This window comes from Hesperophylax consimilis, chromosome 4 (assembly GCF_061612785.1).
Source record: "Hesperophylax consimilis isolate HC1 chromosome 4, BYU_Hcon_1.0, whole genome shotgun sequence".
Lineage (NCBI taxonomy): Eukaryota > Metazoa > Arthropoda > Insecta > Trichoptera > Limnephilidae > Hesperophylax > Hesperophylax consimilis.
In genome coordinates, this window is record NC_142839.1 from 1,919,882 (window position 1) to 1,939,763 (window position 19,882).

Genomic DNA, 19,882 nt, shown 5'->3' on the forward strand with positions numbered 1-19,882 from the left:
AGTAAAAATATACTTGTTGGTATTTTTTCAATAAATCAAAATCTGAAGTCTTTCCTTAAAATACGTCATTATCTACGAAACTTATTGAAAATAATTAAACTAGATATATAGTAGTCGAACAAATTGTAAAATTTTCTATTATAACCACTAATTTTATTTGCAGAATTTTTAAACCTATCACATCCTCGAGCATTGTCTTCTTAACACCACGCTTAATTCTAACTATCGCGTGAAAAATCCCTCATAAATAACTAATAAGTTTTTTTAAAACAAAGTTTTGTTGAGCAAACGGTTGTAGTGCGGATTACCGATTCAGAAAAAAAAAATTCTTAAAAAAAATTATATAAAAAATCTAAATAAATCGAGTCACCCCGCTGTTAACCACCCACCAATTTATTATTCATAACTACAAAAAATAAACCATGACAACCCTGCAGTAGAAAAATATCCGCACCCAATTTTATTAGTCTAATATAATTATACACATTTCAAGTGGTGCGACCGCGTAATGCGAAGCGATCAAAGTAATTCCTGTCTCAGAGATTATTTATTACTACTGCGGTGAATATTTTAAACGTTATTATTTCACCAACGCGGTTACTAAAATAGTTGAGGGATGACAATGCGCACGGAGCATTAGAATTAATATTCTCTCTAGGAGGGAGATAGCTTTTTATGACTTATGTTTGTAAGTCTTTAACGCGACGCACTTAAAAAAGCTTTTAATTCAACTGAAAGAAAATATTTAGTCTCGATGAAAAGATATGCTAATTTAATATTTTTTTATTGTGGGCTTAAGGGGCATCTTGCAAAATATGTTTTGCAAAAAATAGTATTAAAAATCAATACGACCGGTCTCGTATGCCCGTTACAAAACAACTTTAAAGTGTTAATGCTTCCTAAAGATGTAAGCAGATTTGGTGGAACGCCGAGGAACTTGGCATACAATCGACGCATCGTTCGTCACGTTGCGTCGTATACTGTCTTAATTTTTCACTTGATCGTGCCATCCACGGGTGTCACCGAATTCTTTTTTGATCCTTGTAATGCCGTAGGTATATCACCATAAAACATTGGTTCTACAATAATTCTATACGTCCAACTCTTAGAAACTTTTCTCAACCTTGTTCACTAAAATTCAAGCTTACATTGAATTGCATTATTTGTACTAACGTCTCAGTGATCTCACTTCATTAACTTGTTGACAGTTTTGTGCCTCGCTGGTAAAAAAATTCAATACATTTTATAATTTTATTTTCTAACATATTTCACATCCATTGTTTTAAGTTCTAGTGAGGAACCTGTAATACTGTTAAATCTGCAGGCATTTTAAAAGTATATATAAGTAATTTATAAAATATCTACTAGTATCTATGTCAAATGTGAATCATTAGTTGTGACCGTAGATGAAGGCTTTACTCTCGTGCATTCAACATTTTGTATTTAAATACTGCAAAATTCTTAATCATAGTTCAAGAATAATTAAGTAATCAGGTAGCGTTTCACTGGAGAAATTCGACAGTGGGAAGTAACAAAAAAAATCCACTTTGTACTACTTGTACCAACAGGTGAAATACCATTCGCGATTTAATCACAAGTTCTTTTATTCAAGCTGTTCGTCTTCTTCAAAGGCTTCATTTGTAAAATTTAAAAATAAATATATTACTGTAAAGGATGCAGCACAGCAATGAACGCAATACACACGTCAAAATCGAAGATGGCGGAATTTGGCGATGGCAAAATCTCCAGTAGGTAGGTACCTACTTATCACCATCAGTCTTCTGGGCTTACAGAATCTTGTGATGGTTTCATCTCCAGGTGAAATTATTTACTTTGGACACATTTACCAACAACTATTTACATGTATGAAAATAATATAAATGGTGGCGCAAAAAGTTCTCACTCGAGTTCTTTAGACTGCTTTGGGAACTAAAAAATATATATTGGTTTAATACAGTAATTATTCTACGTTTTTGAAAAGCATATAGCGATCCATGGTTTATCGACTTCTTTACTTCACAGATGTCTAATTCGTGATGACATAAAACGCCATTTGCAAAAATGATGGCGTATTCCGATAGGGTGATGACTTTTTCCCCACCTACGATGATTTACACGAAAAAAATATAGGTAGGTATTAAACTTGATACGCTTCCGGTCTTTTATATGTCATGCCTCACAAACTCAACGACCTACGAAAATGACTGACTTTCTGTTTCTTTCATCATTGGTAGCAATGTTTGAAGTTGCCAAGAAAGGTGTACCCGAGTACCAGCGTGTAAACGCAGCGTATTAGCATAAGGCAAAAGCTGTAATAAATGTTCCGGTCACGATGTAATGAAACTACTTAATTATTTCTTTCATATATCATTAAAGTTCATATATCTCTTTCGTTTTATCCGACAGTAAACAATTAAGAATCATTAGCGCTGACTGAGGCTCGAATTGAAGTGATTAATTATGGTTGGGTTTCAGTAGCCGATTAAACACGGATGCTGAAGGTTTTTATACGAGATAACATAAAATGCTGGCAGAGGTTAGAGAAGATCTTTTGAGAGGTTACCTCTCTGCCCCTCTGCTCCTATGCTCCGTTACATCTTCTTGTATGTTCACTTGCTTTATGATTTAGGGAACTGGTTTTTTTTTTAAATTTTAATGAACGCTCGACGCGAAGGAATCTACATACTGTTTCAAAAGAATATGAAAAGACAATATTATTTCTAATTCAAATTTATATTCGAACATTCAGAATTTACGCACAGAAATTGACTCTTTAACAACGAGATTGGAGAATCGAAGAATGGATATTTAACAACGAAATAAATTAATTTGTTTTGTTAGATATTATTTTCATGACTTTTCTTATAGTAATATTCCAATATAAATAAGCGAGTTACATTATAATGCTAATCAAATTTATCATTATTTCATTATGAGCTAATTCGATAGCCAAAATAAAGTATTCTGTTTTGATTAATGAAGTTACAGTAGATATTATGTAGACTAGTTATTGTCTCACAAAAAATAACATGTGGCAAGTAAGAAACACTTATGTTTCTAGTACATTCTTAATTCAAACGTTGCTCATGTATGACAAAGATAAACATAAAAAAATAAATGTGTATAAACGAAATAGAAAAGCTTATAAATAGAGTGATTGGACTATTTTAAACAGTGAAATTTGGTTGTTGACAGTACTGACTTCGTAATTGGGCTGTTGCGCGTCCGACCTCTATTCTAGTCGGCCTAGCATTTTCTCTAAGTTTGATGAAATCTTCGAACGGGAAACAACTGAAGGTATTGTTTAAAATAATCTATAAAAATTAGTAATTTGCGCTAGTGTTTGCCGGTTACTTAAAAATCTTTCTCATCATCATACACGAGGACATTTTGTCACGATCTTACGCGACGCGTGACAATTTATTACTAAAACTACGAAATCAATAGCACTACAACTGACGTACATTTTGAGATGTCCAAACCGCGTCTATTTACATAAATTGTAACGTCTTTCATTTTGACCATTAAATTTACTTTCAATGTATTAAAGTGATATCGTACAACGAGGTTCAATGATTTTCATAATCTAATCATTTTCCGGAAAAATAATTAACAATAATCAAACAATTAACACAGGAGTAGGTGTATTCTACGATCAATACCTACAGGAACAGAGTATGCGAACATTTTCTAAGCACTAAATTTTATGTCATCTCTAAAAACTTATAAATAATTAAAAAGAAGTTGTAAAACATTGTTTGAGGTCTCTGACGTTTAGATTAGAAGTTAGGTTTAGCAAATTTATCCACAGCGTAGTTTTCGTTTTATGCCCCATCTTAAATTATTATCATTAAGTACCTCAATTAAAGACAAATTACTCTCTATGCAGCCACTGGAATGAATGACTATAGACCAATTCAGTAAACGGTTCGGAATGTAGTTACCAGAATGTCCCATTGTCCAATTACTCTCCCATTAATGCCGGACGCCCGTTGACATCTCCGCGTTAAACAGCCTCCACTTGTTATGGAAATTAAGTGAAATTTCCTCCAGCGAAACACACAATAAGCTGTTCCAGTTGCCAGTGCGCCTAATGTTCAAATATTTACTTCTTAAAACTAAAGCTGTCTTATTCTAAGGCACGATTTTGGACAAGCCTTTGAAAGATTACGTATTTGCATATTCTCAGATTTTCGAACGCTTTAAATTTTAAACGTCAGTCGTTACCGTGCCAAAATGCACAGCCATGCCTGTCAATTTCGCTAAATTATTTTAAAACCGTACGTGGATGAGAATGATTACCATAGCTAAAATAAAACAGATTTTGAATGCCCAACAACTGCTTGTGATATTAATTATTGCTTTAGAAGTAATAATACTATGTTAGCAGGCATTTAAATATCTTTTTGAGTCATCTTTCAGCCCAGAACTTTTTGGACTACATATTTCATTATGAAGTCTTTAGAGTGTGATTTACATACGTTTGTAAGTACGTAGTTTCGCAATAACTCGTTTCAAATAACTTTATCAATTTTCTATGTGTAAACAATATTAACTTTACAACTTTGTTAGTAACAGTTATAAAAGATATATTGTCATTTGAGTTGTCAGTACATATACTCGTAAGTGCCTACTTTTATTTCACTACGACTATCTTCTGCAATTTTTGAATTCTGGATATCTATCTTCTAATTATCTATCAATCTATTTATATTTTATCTATCTTTAATTTGTATAGGAAGTGAGTGTCTGTGACCTGTAGAGGGCAGGCGGACACCGGGTGAAGTTAAAGGTGATTATTACAAAAATATACAGTTTTATTCCAAGATCGACGTAATTTTGAACACTTGAGATTTCGAAAAACTTAAAACCCTGGCAACGCCCGGGTCTTCTGCAGGTACTTATATTATGTTAACGCACAAAAATCATTGAAAACGTTTTTGATGATTTCCACACCAAACCAGAGTAACATACAACGTAGTCTACTTAAAATACACAGACTATGTTTTTAATTCCCTGAATGTAATGTCTCTGAAATAATTATATTCAAAACATATTTTAATTTATGCATTCAAAAACCAGGATAACTTTGCACACACAAACTCGAGTCGATTCCCAAGATACTCATTACAACATACATTTCACCAACCTACAAATAAAACGACTTTTGGGCAAAGAAAATTGCAATATTTCTCTATAAAACTATTTTATATCCTCCCTCTTGCAATAAAAACCATACAAAAATAACCGACTTAGAACTATTAAAATATGGATTATGGACACGGAAAGAAAGAATATAGAAAAAAATTTGCTTCCACGTTATCAACGTTATATTATATTTTCTTTTGTATATTTTACAACAATACTTTTTCCTTGAATAATGTTTTGTTTTTCTTCTATTATTTCGCTTTATAATTTACCTTTTGTATATTTTTAACATTTACAAAAATTACTTTAAAAAAAATTTACGTACTAAAAAATCTTGACCAAATTTACAATTTATAATTCACACAAATAACTATGTACAATGTGACCTTAGAACAGGGTACCCCAGTAAGGTCATATTCTTTTCAACAAACGTAAAAAAAAAAATAAAAAAAAATTACAAAAAGAAAAATTGGGTAAAAAGAAATGGGACTAATGAAACATATGTACCTACTGATACACAATTAGTGCAACATGTTTGCATGTCTAACATGAACCAAACAGTTTCACATATCATGTCAATGTTTTCTACACCATTGTTTGCATTTCAGGTTATTGACAAATAAAACGAGTTGGTAGTATCGTTGCATAAATACATTCAGTTGAGTCAATAAATAACTCGTATTCATTGGCTTCAAGCCCACTGTCAACTGAAACTAAGATTTCTTCTGTCAGCTTACAGCTGAAATTGCATAAGAAAAAAGTACAATATATGAGGGCTTACGCTTTCCCCTTTGATTTAACGTTTGTTTTTCCCTTCAAAATAAGAAAAGAAAGATTTGCAAATTGGTACAACAAGAAACTGATTAATCCAAAGACTCAATTTTATTTATTTATTCATGTTCTCCATAAAATGGTTATACCTACACCAATGAATTACGGAGAAGATCACAAATTTGAGGTAGATTTAAGTGTAAAGGGTCATGGGGACAGTTTTACTATTTTGTGACGTATGTCAAAAGATAATTGCTGAACTGTCTGTAAGTGACGTTGAAAATGTCGATGGTCAATTCAGGATCGTTAAACAGTTGAGTAGCTCTATTGATTGGCGCTTTCTTGCAGGCCGAAGTCCTCGCTTTTGGAGTATGAAAAAGTACATGGGATCTTCAACGAGTATACTTGTTAAGTAAATATAAGTAACTTATTTTAATATAAGTAGATTAAAAATAGTGCCAACGATTAGTTAAAACATTTTTTCCCTAAAAACATTTTTCGGCGTGCTTAAAAGGTGTTAAAATCGAGCAAAGTTAGGAACAACGATGATTATAGGAATGGATGGTACATATATAGATAACGCATAAACCTATTTTGTACTTTTTATTTTATTTCTAGCATGTGGTTTTGTTCAGAAGGGGCCTAAATGATGTAGCTATATTCTGGGATCCTGCGGACAAGGGCTTCATATGTTCTTCGCATCGCGATTCCGTTAGTAAACGATCTCGCACTACGAAAAACATTAAGGACGGGTTATTTCAGAAAATTTTAACAATTCATCAATCTTAAAAGTTTATTTTTAAGTTCTGTGAAAGTTTTATTCAAGTTTTGTTATTATTTTATTTTTTGAAACATCTGTCCAATAATGATGTAATAAAAAGAACTTGAATAGAACCTTCACAGAAATTGAAAATCATCATTGAAATTTGATGAAATTTTCAAATTCTGTGAAACAACCCGTCCTTAGACTGACTTTTTCAGTACGAAAATTTGATCTGTAGCTGGTCCATCTTAGTAAAATTTTAATACAATTTAGGTAATTTTTACATTTCCTAGTTTTTCAACCTTAAAAACGCCTTTAAGTAGATATTATAAATTGTTTTTTTTTCCATGCAACTTCAACTATTTTCTATGGATATTCTAGTAGATAAAAAACAGAATATTACGATAAAATAATAGGTTAGTTTAGTTTAGATTAGGTTTTTGGGTAACTACACTATATTTTCCGTGTGGTTTCCTAGAACCCTCATAAACAACGCACGTACCTAACTGAAAGTGTACTTATATCGGAGATATATAAGGCAGGACCACAGTTTTTAAAATAGTATCCAATAATTATAATATTGTGTCTTTCAGTGCCGCTGGTGCCATGTGCGACCGTGGTGGCTTTGGTGGCGTGGGCGGGCTCGGCCAACACCTGGCCATGGGCGGCATGGGCATGGGCGGCATGGGCGGCATGGCCCCGCTAGGCGGGCACCAACCGCCCAAGCGCCCGCAAGAGGACCACATCAAGCGGCCCATGAACGCCTTCATGGTCTGGTCACGACTGCAGAGGAGGAAGATCGCGCAGGACAATCCCAAGATGCACAACTCGGAAATTTCAAAAAGACTTGGTAAGATAATCTTTAAATACCTATTCAACATTTAAAATCAAGATATTAGAACGACGTACGAGTAGGATAACAGGGTGAAATGTGGCCATGTTGCGAATGCCATTGTTTTAGGATGACAGCGTCTGGGACCTGGGATGTTTTTTCTCTAGTGGTGCAAGGGTCGCTAGTTGACAGTTATTACAGAAAAACATAGCGAAAAGAAATAAGGTTTTTGTGCCACCCATGGGTTAGTCCGAAGCTTTGTGGGGAACCCGTTAGCACAGCGCGGGTATAACCAAAATATCCTAGATCACAAGGCCGGGACACTCATTCAAAGCAGCCTCCTAACTTGTGTGGGATTTTACAAAAATATTCGTTTTCATTTTTTTTTTAAATTCTTAAAATCTTTTAAAATATTAAAAAAAAAAAAATTTTTTTTGGTTGTTCTCATATAAGTTAGGAGGCTAATTTGATTCAGTGTCCCGGCCTTGTTATCTAGGAGGTTTTGGTGTGACTGCTTGCTCTAAAGTTTTAGAATTACGGGATTCAATAAACCGTTTGTGTGAAACTATGAACTTGGATCTTCCGGTCTACGTCACCTCTTTTTCCTTCACTCTTCATCTTGAGCTATATTTTTTTGTAAAAACGAAAAATAATAGCGATCGTTAAAGCAGGTATAACACGGTTACTTAGCTATATAAAACTTGTAAAGCTAAAATCAGACCAACTGCACGAATGATTGGTGTCATGTATATGCATTTATTAATGCTATTCCTCAAAACATAAGATTAAAAACATTTGAAACTCCGTACTGCGGTTTGAGGCCAATAAATCCACCAAGATTTTTCCGTGTATCCCATAATTTTAGGTTCTTTAAATATGGCAAATTTTGACAAGCGATCACTCAATAAGTTTTTGCAGACTTGGCATAATACGTCAAAAATCACTCCTGTGGTAATGCTGGTCATTGCACAGATGAAAGTAAGAGGAATCTAACTTTTACATGTGTTGATACTGCATTTCTGAATGTTGAAGGGTAAGTTTTCAGTTTAGACCGTTTGACAAGATAATCAAGACCAATCTGCAGAATAATGGAATCGATTTGACTTTTAATACCTTTGAAAAGCTTGATATCATCAGCCAAGAGTAGATATTCAATGTCGTTATGAATAAAAAAGAGGAGGGGTCCTAGGTTCGATCCCCGTGGAATCCCGGAGTTGGTTTAATGTAAAAGTCAATAAAATGTTTTGTTATTTGCACTACGTCAGGTTTTGGATTTGCGACCTCTATACTCCAAACCAACCATGAAGGTCATTCAAATTACCCTCGTTGATCGTCGAATCTAACCTCTTATACCCTTAATTTAAACGAGATAAATTGGAACAATGTTTAAATTCCATTGATTTAATTATTCTACTCAGACACCCTTGGGATAGGCGGCTTCAGTTGAAATATTTAAAATCGTTATTATTTTTTAAATTCTAATATTTTCGAAAGAAATGCTTTGAAGGATACTGGCTTACAGCTTTTTATAATCAAAATTAATTTCACGCGAGGATGTTTTCGTAGACAAAGGACGTTCAAGTTCAAATATAATATTATTATATGCAAATTATTTTTCAAATATTATATTTTATTTTTAATATTAATCGATTAATGTTTTATGTAATCGAAGCATAAAAACATATTTATTTTTGGAAATGCAGCACTAACGTTAGTGAAAAAAAAATATCTGGCTACATTTATTGTTGTATACCTGCATAGGTATTCACCTTTTTGCCGTCTCTCATGGATTTTACAAACATACGCCTTAAAGATCTCAATTTTGCGGAATTTCTACTCGGTGAGCTCTTTTGATAGAATATGATAAATAATTACCTTTGCAAGAAATTAATGCCTACATGTATTTACCAATTATTATATCAGCATGTATTTACGCAATATCCGGTAATTATTTTTTGTGTGTTAAAAATTATGTCGGAACAAAATTACCCAAGCGTAAATTTAGCGTACCAATATTGAACTGCCAGAATTACATACGGACGGAATTACATGGGTACGAAATTAAACATGAACACGGAGAAAAATAAGTATTGCTAATTTATTAAGAATCTCTCCAAATTATTCTAAATCCGGTTAAAAACGGGATACACGGAGAAAAATTCTGATCTGAAAGATACTGTTAATATCGTGAGTGCATGATCATTTCCCATCAAAAACACATTTTCAAGCAGGTGTCCTTGTCCGAATAAATATAATGGACGAGTTGCGAAACTTTTATTATTTTGAAGAACACGTGTTCCGACTTCCTCATAACATGCTCGTGCTTTACAGATAGTTTGTTGTGAAATTTGTCAAATCATTCGTTATAGGCCTCCAGTCCTATTTTTAAGAGGAAAACGAATAATTTAATAAGATTTATAATAAACTAACAATATTTCCAATCATTAATCAATCGTTTTCTCGTTGTAGGTCTCCTGATAAACTTTTAGTAAAATACTAATGTATTGTCACGATGTCGAATCAAGAGTTCATAAAAATCGAAACATTTCCGCATTTTTTTTTTTGTACAACACTTTTTTATTTAACAAAATAGGTAGACCAACAAAGCTGTCACATGCCAGCTTGTCTGCAGGATCCACCGAATCAAAATATCTTAAGTCTATGTCTATAACATTGTATGATTATGTGTACATGAGTAAGTCTTATTTCTAAGTAGGTACATTTCACAGATTTTATTTTATTGCAGACATTCGCAAAATATATTTCTAACGAGTAATTGTAAATACATAATATATCTAATGCACCTCACTAAAAACAAAGAGTTTGTTTTTAGTGAGGTGCATTAGTTTTATTTCGTCATAATATATTTATCAAAACAGACGCAGGTGCGTGAGCACGTGTTCCGATATGTTAAGAATTTACTACAAATTTTTCACGAGACTGCTTTTAATCTCGTTTTTAACCAGATTGCCAATAACTTGAAGAGATTCTTAATAAATTTGCCCTTCGTGGTCAAGGGGTAAGGATCTCGACCAGCTAGCAGAAAGTCGCGGGCTTAAATCCCGGCGTGAGCAAGTAAATTTTATTGTATTAATTTGTGTTATTTCACAATTAATTAATTAAAAATAATATATAGTATCGATACATGCGGCATTTTCAGAGTTAGATATACTCTCAGTATCGCCCTGGTGTAATACCACTATTCAAAATTGAAACGTTGCTTGAAATGGCTTTAGTCGTGTTTGTTGACCAGATCTGAATGGGCAGCTGTCTCACACCTTCCTAATCCCCGATTACTTCCTCTCTCTTCTACCTTCAGCCTCACAACATACCCCAACTTGAGATGTCTGACTGGCTCCAGATGGTTGGGAGCATTTGGGACTCTAGTGGGGTATTCAATAAAAAAAATTTTTTTAATAATTTGTAGGTTTAAAGTTTAGAGTTTTCAAGTGTTCATTTCATATTGGGAAAAAGGGTTATGTTTTTTTATGTTTAATTCCGGAATTTGTAATTTCGTCTGTTTTTCTGGCGATGTAAAATATTGGTGCGTGTAATTCACGTCTGTGGAATTTCGTTATGTAACCAGAAAAAACATAAGTTATATTAAAAAAGTTATTTTTTTTAATATCTAATGGGATACACTCATACCTAGTGACAAATGTGTAGGTTTATTTGCGAACAAGTCATTTTATTTGATTCTCATTGCAATGGGATTGATTTTAACAGAAGTTTTAATGAAAACCTTCGTTTTCCATCCCCAATGTGATGGGAAGAAGGGTAGGAAAATATGTAGGTATTACCTACCCGTAAATGAACTCTCTTCATTTTCTCCAGTATTATTATATCAATTCTTAGGAACCTTGAAAATATTTCGTAACTTTACCTAAAATTTTAAGCTTGAGTAACTGGAATTATTCATGATTAATCCTTCGAGCACTCATTGATTACATTATTAACTATGTCACCCTAGGTAACGTAAATAGATTGAACAAAACATACGTAGAAAAGATATGCTTACATAAAAGAATAAAGATATTACCTACATAAGTGGGTAATAAACACTGTTATCTGATTGAATAGTTGAAAAACATGGAAAGAACAATAAACAGATATTTCAAACACATAAACTTACGTTCTTAGATGTAGGTATTATTGTAGAAATTCTATACAGAAAAGTTGAGCAAATGATATTATGACGCCAGAGCTCATCATTTTTTTTTCTGTTTAGATAAGTTTTTCACTGTGATTACGTACTTTTATTATGTTGGTTTACTTTAATGCTACAGAGCATTCAAAAAGTATAATGATTTTTGGAGCATAGGTACTTTGCTATTGTTTTCTACGAAGGTAATTTCATGTAATCCTCTATAAATGTATAGATATTATCTTGTAAAGTGTTGAAGAGAAATATATTATTCATCGTTAGAAATTTGGAACTCGAGGGGTTAAGAGGACCATTTTCTGTTCTAATTTACTTCCTAAAAGACTAATCAGTGGGTTTCCTAAACAGTAAGTATACACTGCATCCCAGAGTCCATCATCTGCAAAAGCAGATAGTTAGTGCATGACAATTCAGAACAGCGACAACAACACTTTTGAAAAGTGATCATCGAAAGTGGTGAAAACAAAAACAAACTTGCCTATTAACCTAAATTGATCTCGATCATTTTTTTATCACTTTTAAAAGTGTTCTGATTAGCCACAGTTCTGATTTTTGGTTACCAATTTCAGCGAGGGGAGGATGCGCCAATGAGGGAACGAATTTATATTGTACGTTACAAATATACATGAAATTTTTTTGGTGTACATTTTTACATCACTAAGAGCTATTTAAAGAAAGCTATACAACATCTATAGCTTCCACGATGATAGAATTTGCAAAGGAAGATAGTTCAATATCCTGCAAGTCAACTGACTTAATCTTATATAATACTGCATAAACATATTTATTTCGTCTAGGTACTTACACAAAGTATCTTTCAGGTAATATAAAAAGAATTTAAGAGGATTTATTTATGAAGTATCAGTATTTGAAAGGTCACATTATGCAATATTCTACCATTTTCATTGAATGAATGGCCCAAGTCCAACCTGTCACATTCGCTGTCATCCCAATCGACTATTCACAATTGTCTGGGTATTTTTGAAACAACGCCAGTTTGATTGCCTTTCAAAATATACGAAGCGTCGAACAATAGGGGGCATTCATCAAAATCGCTAACTATAATGGAGTGCGCAAGTACATTGTTTTAATAAACATACTGCGTGATGGATTGTGCCATTGCTCTATAGTTGGTAAGTTGTTGGGCATATCCAATAATGGTAACAGTGCAACCATTGTTTTATTTCAACGTGTTTCAGCTTTCTGGCAGACGCAAATAAATCAATTGGCTACCTAGTTAGATGTAGCAGTTATTAATCAAAATTAAAAGCGAGTGCTTTATTTTTATATGACTGCCTTATGGCGCCTGATTTGCATTAAAAAGCGTACTTATTAGATTATTTTGTTCAAGAAAATACCTAACTATTTAAATATTTTGCGACTTCGAGTATTTCTAATTTATTAAGATTCTTTTAAGGTATTCTTAGTACGGTCAAAAAGGACAAACTCAGGTGCATGAACACGTGTTCCGATGTAATAAAAGTTTATAAGGAAACGGCATGCAGTCCCGTTTTTAACAGGAATTTAATAAATCAACAATACTCATTTTTCTCCGTGTCAACTTTAAAAGAAAGCAGCTTCATATTACCTTGTCTTAGATAAAAACTAGACCTTAGAAAATATAAAATATTAGTGGAATATCAGCATGAACCTTTGATAATAAGATTCGTGAAACTCAGTAAGTACACCTTTTAATTGATTTTATCGTCAAACGAGGAATTTTAATGTTTGATGTGTGCCGCGATAAGTTCGCATGACTTTAATAATTATAAATCATTTCTTTCTGACTGTTGACATTTACACCATTGATAACAAGTCTATCGACCTCCTGCAAACGTTCTTAGGCGAGTTGGCGCCATCTATATTTGAAATTACTTGCTGTTTATTGCTACGATTTTTTTTAAACATTTAATAAATTTGTACAACTTTGTGCAATCAATGGAAACTACTAAAGTTTTGGCGAAAAGTCGCCCCTTAAAAATTGCCGCCCTAGGCAGCTACCTATGTTGCCTAGGTTTAATACGGCCTTGCCTACCACCGAAGAGGCTTCTATTTAGTCAAATTCTCCAAGGGATGAACATAATATTGAATGATTCTCCTTCTACTTATTCTCTGAATAATTATTCTCTGAATAATTATTCTCTGGTGAAAATACTTAATGATACGTTTTGAAAAATAGATATACAATTTGGTTGCATATTCAGCAGGGACATTTCCCTATATGTACTCCCTGCGATTTATTATTTAAAATATAATTTTTAACACAAACCCAAAATTACGTAAAATCATAAATGTGTACCAACAGTTCATCTCTTCAAAGTGTTCTTTTCATGAATATGGAACAAAAACTTTCAAGTTCATACAGTGTCTTATTATATAATATTTATTAAATTTATGATTTAATATAATTATGCCAATCATTGATTAGTGGATATACTAATAGTTATGCTTGTACTCACTAGAAGTGTTTTAATTAAATGCGTTTCAAAATTATGCACGTGTTATCAAGTCATAACAGAGTAAGGTTAAGAAATGTTTACACAAATTATTATATTCATTATCATTTAACGATATTTTAAAATAAATTCTATGGGTAGTCAAAATCAAATAGACTCTATCAATACGGATTTTTAAAAAGTAATTGATAAAATTAACATCAAACTGCTTATGAAGAAGCTGTTAAAAATCTGGATTAATGAGGACCTTCTATGATGGATCAAATCACAATATATCGCAGACTACTACTGTCAAGCATTTATGGCTAGTGGTTTCTTTTCACGTTTCTAGAATATACCATCAGAAATTCCACAAGGATCACACCTCGAACCTCTATAGTTTATTTTGTTCATCAATAATATATACACATCTTTTAAATACACGAAATTCCATTTATTGAGGATGACACGAAATTTTACAAAAAAGTCGCCAAAATTAATGACAGCATAGAATTGCAAGAGAATATTAAAAGGCTTGCAATAGATTGTGCGAACAACCAACTGTTCCTTAACCTGGATAAATTTTACACGATATCTTTCACCAAAAGCATGAACCCTCTAACATTCCTGTACATAATCTACTACTAGAACTAGAACTAAAAAGATGTAGTGAAGTAAAGGTCTTATAAAATGTAAAATAATCTACTCCGGATTGTCTTTCCGATCACAAATAAATTTCACCTGTGACAGGGCTTTTTTTTTAATGTTTTACTGTTACAAATGAATGAAACAATGAGCTGTGTATAATATGAACTTTATGTGGAAACTTTACTGATTCATACATCCTTGTGACATGTAATTATTTCGATAAAATATTTATAACTGTTTGATTCCTTAATAAACTAAAATAATAAATAAAAATTAAACTTCACTTATCCACATTCCTAAATCATGGCGCCAAGCCGGCAAGTATCAACCACCATGGATTATGTGGATACTTTGTCAGAGCACAAATACTCAGTGCATTTCTTTAACCTTGAACCAATTTATTATAATACAATTGTGCACATTGTTTGTATTTTTTCCAAGGTAAAATGTGCGCTTCGTGCGAAAAATCATGGCGCCAGAGCTGGGAATTGTAATTACTGTTTCAATTGCTAATATTTGCACAACTGCATAAGAATAAAGTGAGTTGTGGTTAAAGCAGAATATCACGTAGACTTCAATAATAACATAAGATTTCTATTTTTAATTGCTTTTTTTTAGAATTTGAACACGATCAAGACTTCATCAATACAATGTACTTCTAGTATTATTTGTTCATGTGATTATTTTGATTCTCCAAATATTGATATTTGTTGTCACTGCTAAATTGCGTTTAAAAAAATTGATTAATTGAATTTCGTAATAAATGGTTAATTGTTTTCAAACATCAATCTTGTAAAAAAAAACCTTTTTTTTTCGGTAAGCTGTTTTTACAGCTATGCCTAAATAATCTAGAAGCTCTAGAAAAAAATCAATTATATAATTAAATAAACAATTAGTTTTATCTAATATCCCAATTTTAAACATGTTCCCCTTTTCCATCCTTAGATCCAATCTTACCATCTCTTTCTTGGCTACCTCCCCCCCCAACAAAATTTTGTTCATTCTCCCTCTTCTGTGTTAATGCACTGAAATTTTGTGATAATGCTAGTTTGTTTTTGTGAAACCTAAGCAAAGTTCAGGCTGAACCGAAACCGGTTTTTTTTGTATACTCAATAATATGGCGTCCAAACAAACGTTTTTTTTTTTAATTTCTAATTAAAAAGTGTTAAAGTTATCTATTAATAGTAACAATTGGATAATTTTTAAGCGTCGGGCTTTTGTGAAAAATCACCTCAAGCTGTATGTTTTCTTACAATAATATTATGCTAGAAGTGAAATAAATATTCAGCATCTTCCCATAGACAATTTATTGTTTCCTAGACAACATACCACAGTATCCATCCTTTACGTTAGTACTCTACGTACTGTATGCGGATACGGAAATGCTTTTCAAAGAAGGATAACTCCTTGTACCGTCCAATCAGTTCTGGCACATCATTGGTCATAGAACTTCACGCCGGGCTTGGTCCGACCAATGGCGTTCGAGTTTTCGATCGGTCATTAGTGACAGATGCACTGCGATGAGTTGGCGGGAATCATCCAATAAACATAGACAATGAAATAGGGGATCGCTTCGCTTATATCTATGGTCTAGCCTGGGTAACTAACTGTGTCTATGGCGACACAACGGACATTCTTCCGACCTGCCCCCTCGCTTTGCGGGGTAGACTGGGGCTACTGGCTTTTTAAAAATCCAATTAATTACGTGGTAACTTTGTAGAAACTACTGTTTTTCCGTTGTCCCTTTTTGTGGGACATATTATCTATCTATATACATATCGGTATCCACTCTATGTTTTATTTGACTAAGGCAAACGTTCTAAATTACTGCAAAATATTCTTTTTTTAAGGTGCATTAAAATTGAGGGTGCTGCGATCATTTTAGATTTTAAATGGGAACACCAAAATGACTCACAGGAAAATGAATGCAACTTTAAAAAAAGAAAAATAGTCCCAGTGCGTATGTAGAGTTCAGAAATTAGTTAAATGTTTTGAAAGGAAATGGTCCCACATCATTATATTGCATTCGAATACAGTAATATTATGTAAAAACTTTTTATTATTTAACGCTTTGCAAGGAAGATTTTGCATGAAAAAGCGATTTTTGAATGTCTAAACGTGTGTATTATTTAGTATTTAGATTTAATAAACTTAAAAAATAGAGTTGAGCTGTTTTCCATTTGGATGTTGATGTTTGTTTAAAACGAGCTGTCAATGTGAAGAAAATTGAATGCGACGAACAAATTTCAAAGACAAAGTGAGTAGTTTTTTGTTGCCACAGTGACGTCAAATTTTAGAACCATGTGAATATTTTTTTAGAATATTATGCCAAGCTGTAGAACCTAACATAAAGCATAGCACACTATTAGATGTAAAACAGTACTTATATGAATACATATTTATGAAAAGGATTAAACATTTTTACAACGGATCTAATATTTGCACGGATTAGCGGGAGATCAAGTAGATTTAATCTTGATATCGTCATGACCTTTTTTTAAACATATTGCCATTTTCTTATGCGCAGGTAATATATGCATTTATTTGTAATATTATCTTGCCTTTGTGGAAATAAACTCCAATATTTTAACGAATAAGTAGGATTCTATTAATATGGACTAATAGGCAATAATGGTTTATGGTTTACATAATTAGAGTTTATCCCCAATATCTCCCGACCGTGGTACCAGCAGTAAATGCTGGATATTAATAGCCTTGGCAACAGACGCAGAATTGCTTTTCTGATAATGACCTACATCTTCTTGAACGGTCACATCAGCAATCCAGACATTTTAGAAAAAAATGTCCTTTATGTCCCTGAAAATTAGACAAGAGCGCGCGAGCACAGATATTTCATTGTTCCGATACGTAAAACTAATCTATCATTTAAAAAATGATCTTGCTCTTAAATGAACTTATGCCCGATGTCGGTATTTTCCATGTGAATATTACTCAATTCAAAATGATAATAATTAAATAATGAATATCGTCTAATATAACCCACATTTTATTGGAATGTAATTTTGTTGGTGTTAATGTAAAATAAAATAAAAATACTTAAAGGTGGACATAACTCATTAAATTTATAAAATATGCATATTACTTTGTGAAACAAAACAAAAAAATGCTAAATTTTCTTTTGTATACCTAAATACAATAACTGTTGTGAACTACCTATCAAGAGATTCAAATCTATTTGACTGAACATGATAAAGTTAATTTATTTCGTGGTTTTGAGGCAGGAATGTACAAAACACCCAGATTTACGGAAAAAAAACAATATATTATTATACACTATAAACTTTTCCTCGGAAATTCCTACATCTTATGTCAATTTATAATTAGTGCCTATGCTTACTATTCTTATATTCACTAAATGATACGTGCCATCCTTTGTAAATGTCCATGTAATGTAAGTCACTCAGTCACGTTGTAAGGGCTACTTATATAGGTACTATACCTATATCCACTGGAGCGTGATGAATTTCTAGAACCGAAACATATGGGATAAACGGTGAAGTATGGGTGGATTAATTGGCTTTAAACCGCAGTCAGCATTTTCATGTGTTTCCAAATCCTTATTTTGAGGAATGTTATTAATTAAATAACTTAGTAAATGTATATACATGACATCAATCGCTCGAGTGACTAATTATGTATAAATAAGTATTAATAATTTGTAGGGATTATTATTTTATTTGCTTTGTTGCATATATTTTTGAGCCTTGCATCACATTTATAGGAGCTTTTAAATAAATTCTAGATTCGTCCTCGCATTTTGTTTTTTTGTTGTCTTCATAAAAACTTATATTCATATTATCTTTTTATACTCAATTCATCCGCATCAATAATGTCAGATCTTCATGCCAACTGGATCTGGATTCTCGCCCACTTTCTGGATAATACCTGATAAGGATAAGTAATAAGTATGGACGGGAAAAATAGAGGGCATTTATTTCCCATGGGCGGTGGGATGTTTTCAAGTGTAAGCAGGAGTTTTCCGTTGCGGGGGGGGGGGTGGAGGAGGAGATGGCTCAGGTGGGAGTGAGAAGAGGGGGTACAAGGGAGGATAGGGGGAAGGCATGTTGTGCTTTTACAGCGTAATACTGTCGGCATTGTCGCGTGCTGCTGGTGCGAGATAAGATATTAATTATTACAAACCGGTGGAGTGATGGGGTGTTACAGTGGGCTGTACGAGTAGGTGTCGTAGTGGGTGGGCGCCACGTGGAAGAGGAGGTGTTTGCTGAAAGTAAGCTGCTCACGTGAAATCGATGAATATAGAGAATTTCACGATCACTCTAATTGACATAATATTTTGGTTCATATAATGTGACAACGCTAATTATTATTTTTTGGTGTTATTTTTGTGGTCGGAAACATTTTTATTTCTTTAATATTTTTTTCGACTCCCCCGAGGTCCCCACGTGGTTTTGATTAATAAAAAAAGTTTATTTAAATCTGATTCACTAAATTACATAAAACGCAGACTCTTGAAACTAACGAAATTTGACTATTTGTCAAGAGTAACATTAAGAAATTGAAACAAAAGTAATAAAATTATCAAATATATAATTAAAATCCAATGTAGAGACACACAAATATTGCTCACAAATTGATTCGTAAATTTATGTACAAAACAATCCGTTATTCATACAACCTACATCAAAAATAATGTAATGTTATGTGTATAAAATAGCTGTACCTATATTACTCAATACTTTACATCAACTGTAAATATGCAGAGGACGCAACAAATACATGCTACTAGAATTGACTCTATATTATATAACTTTGTGGCTGTACTCGTATACACTAAAATATCGTATTGCCAAGGAAAATCGAGCTCCACTTATGTTTAATATCCTTTCAGATAATATCAAGGCTTCAAATTCCTTGTTTAAATTTAAAAAGATTGTTAAGATGATTGTTTTGACAGATGATTGCCACAATATATTTTTTTATTCTTACCCTTCCGAATAATAAGATTTTATTTGCTATAAACAGAGTGTCACTATAGTTGTTTTTTATTTACTTTGGTTTTTCTGGGGAATAATGATTAAGGAATTATTTATTGTTAAAATATTTTCACAATGCACTCTCAAAGTACCCATCTGGCCCATGTA

The 19,882-nt window shown here is 32.7% G+C and overlaps 1 protein-coding gene across 3 annotated transcripts in view; it reads left to right on the forward strand.

Annotated features, from left to right (window-relative positions):
- Positions 1–19,882, forward strand: part of Sox21b (SRY-box transcription factor sox21b) — a 99,968-nt gene that overhangs the window by 10,008 nt on the left and 70,078 nt on the right. For all 3 annotated transcript variants that reach the window (XM_089631117.1, XM_089631118.1, XM_089631119.1), the window contains exon 2: positions 7,276–7,532. In XM_089631117.1, coding sequence (XP_089487243.1) covers positions 7,276–7,532 — 257 coding nt within the window. The remainder of the gene's footprint in view (positions 1–7,275; positions 7,533–19,882) is intronic.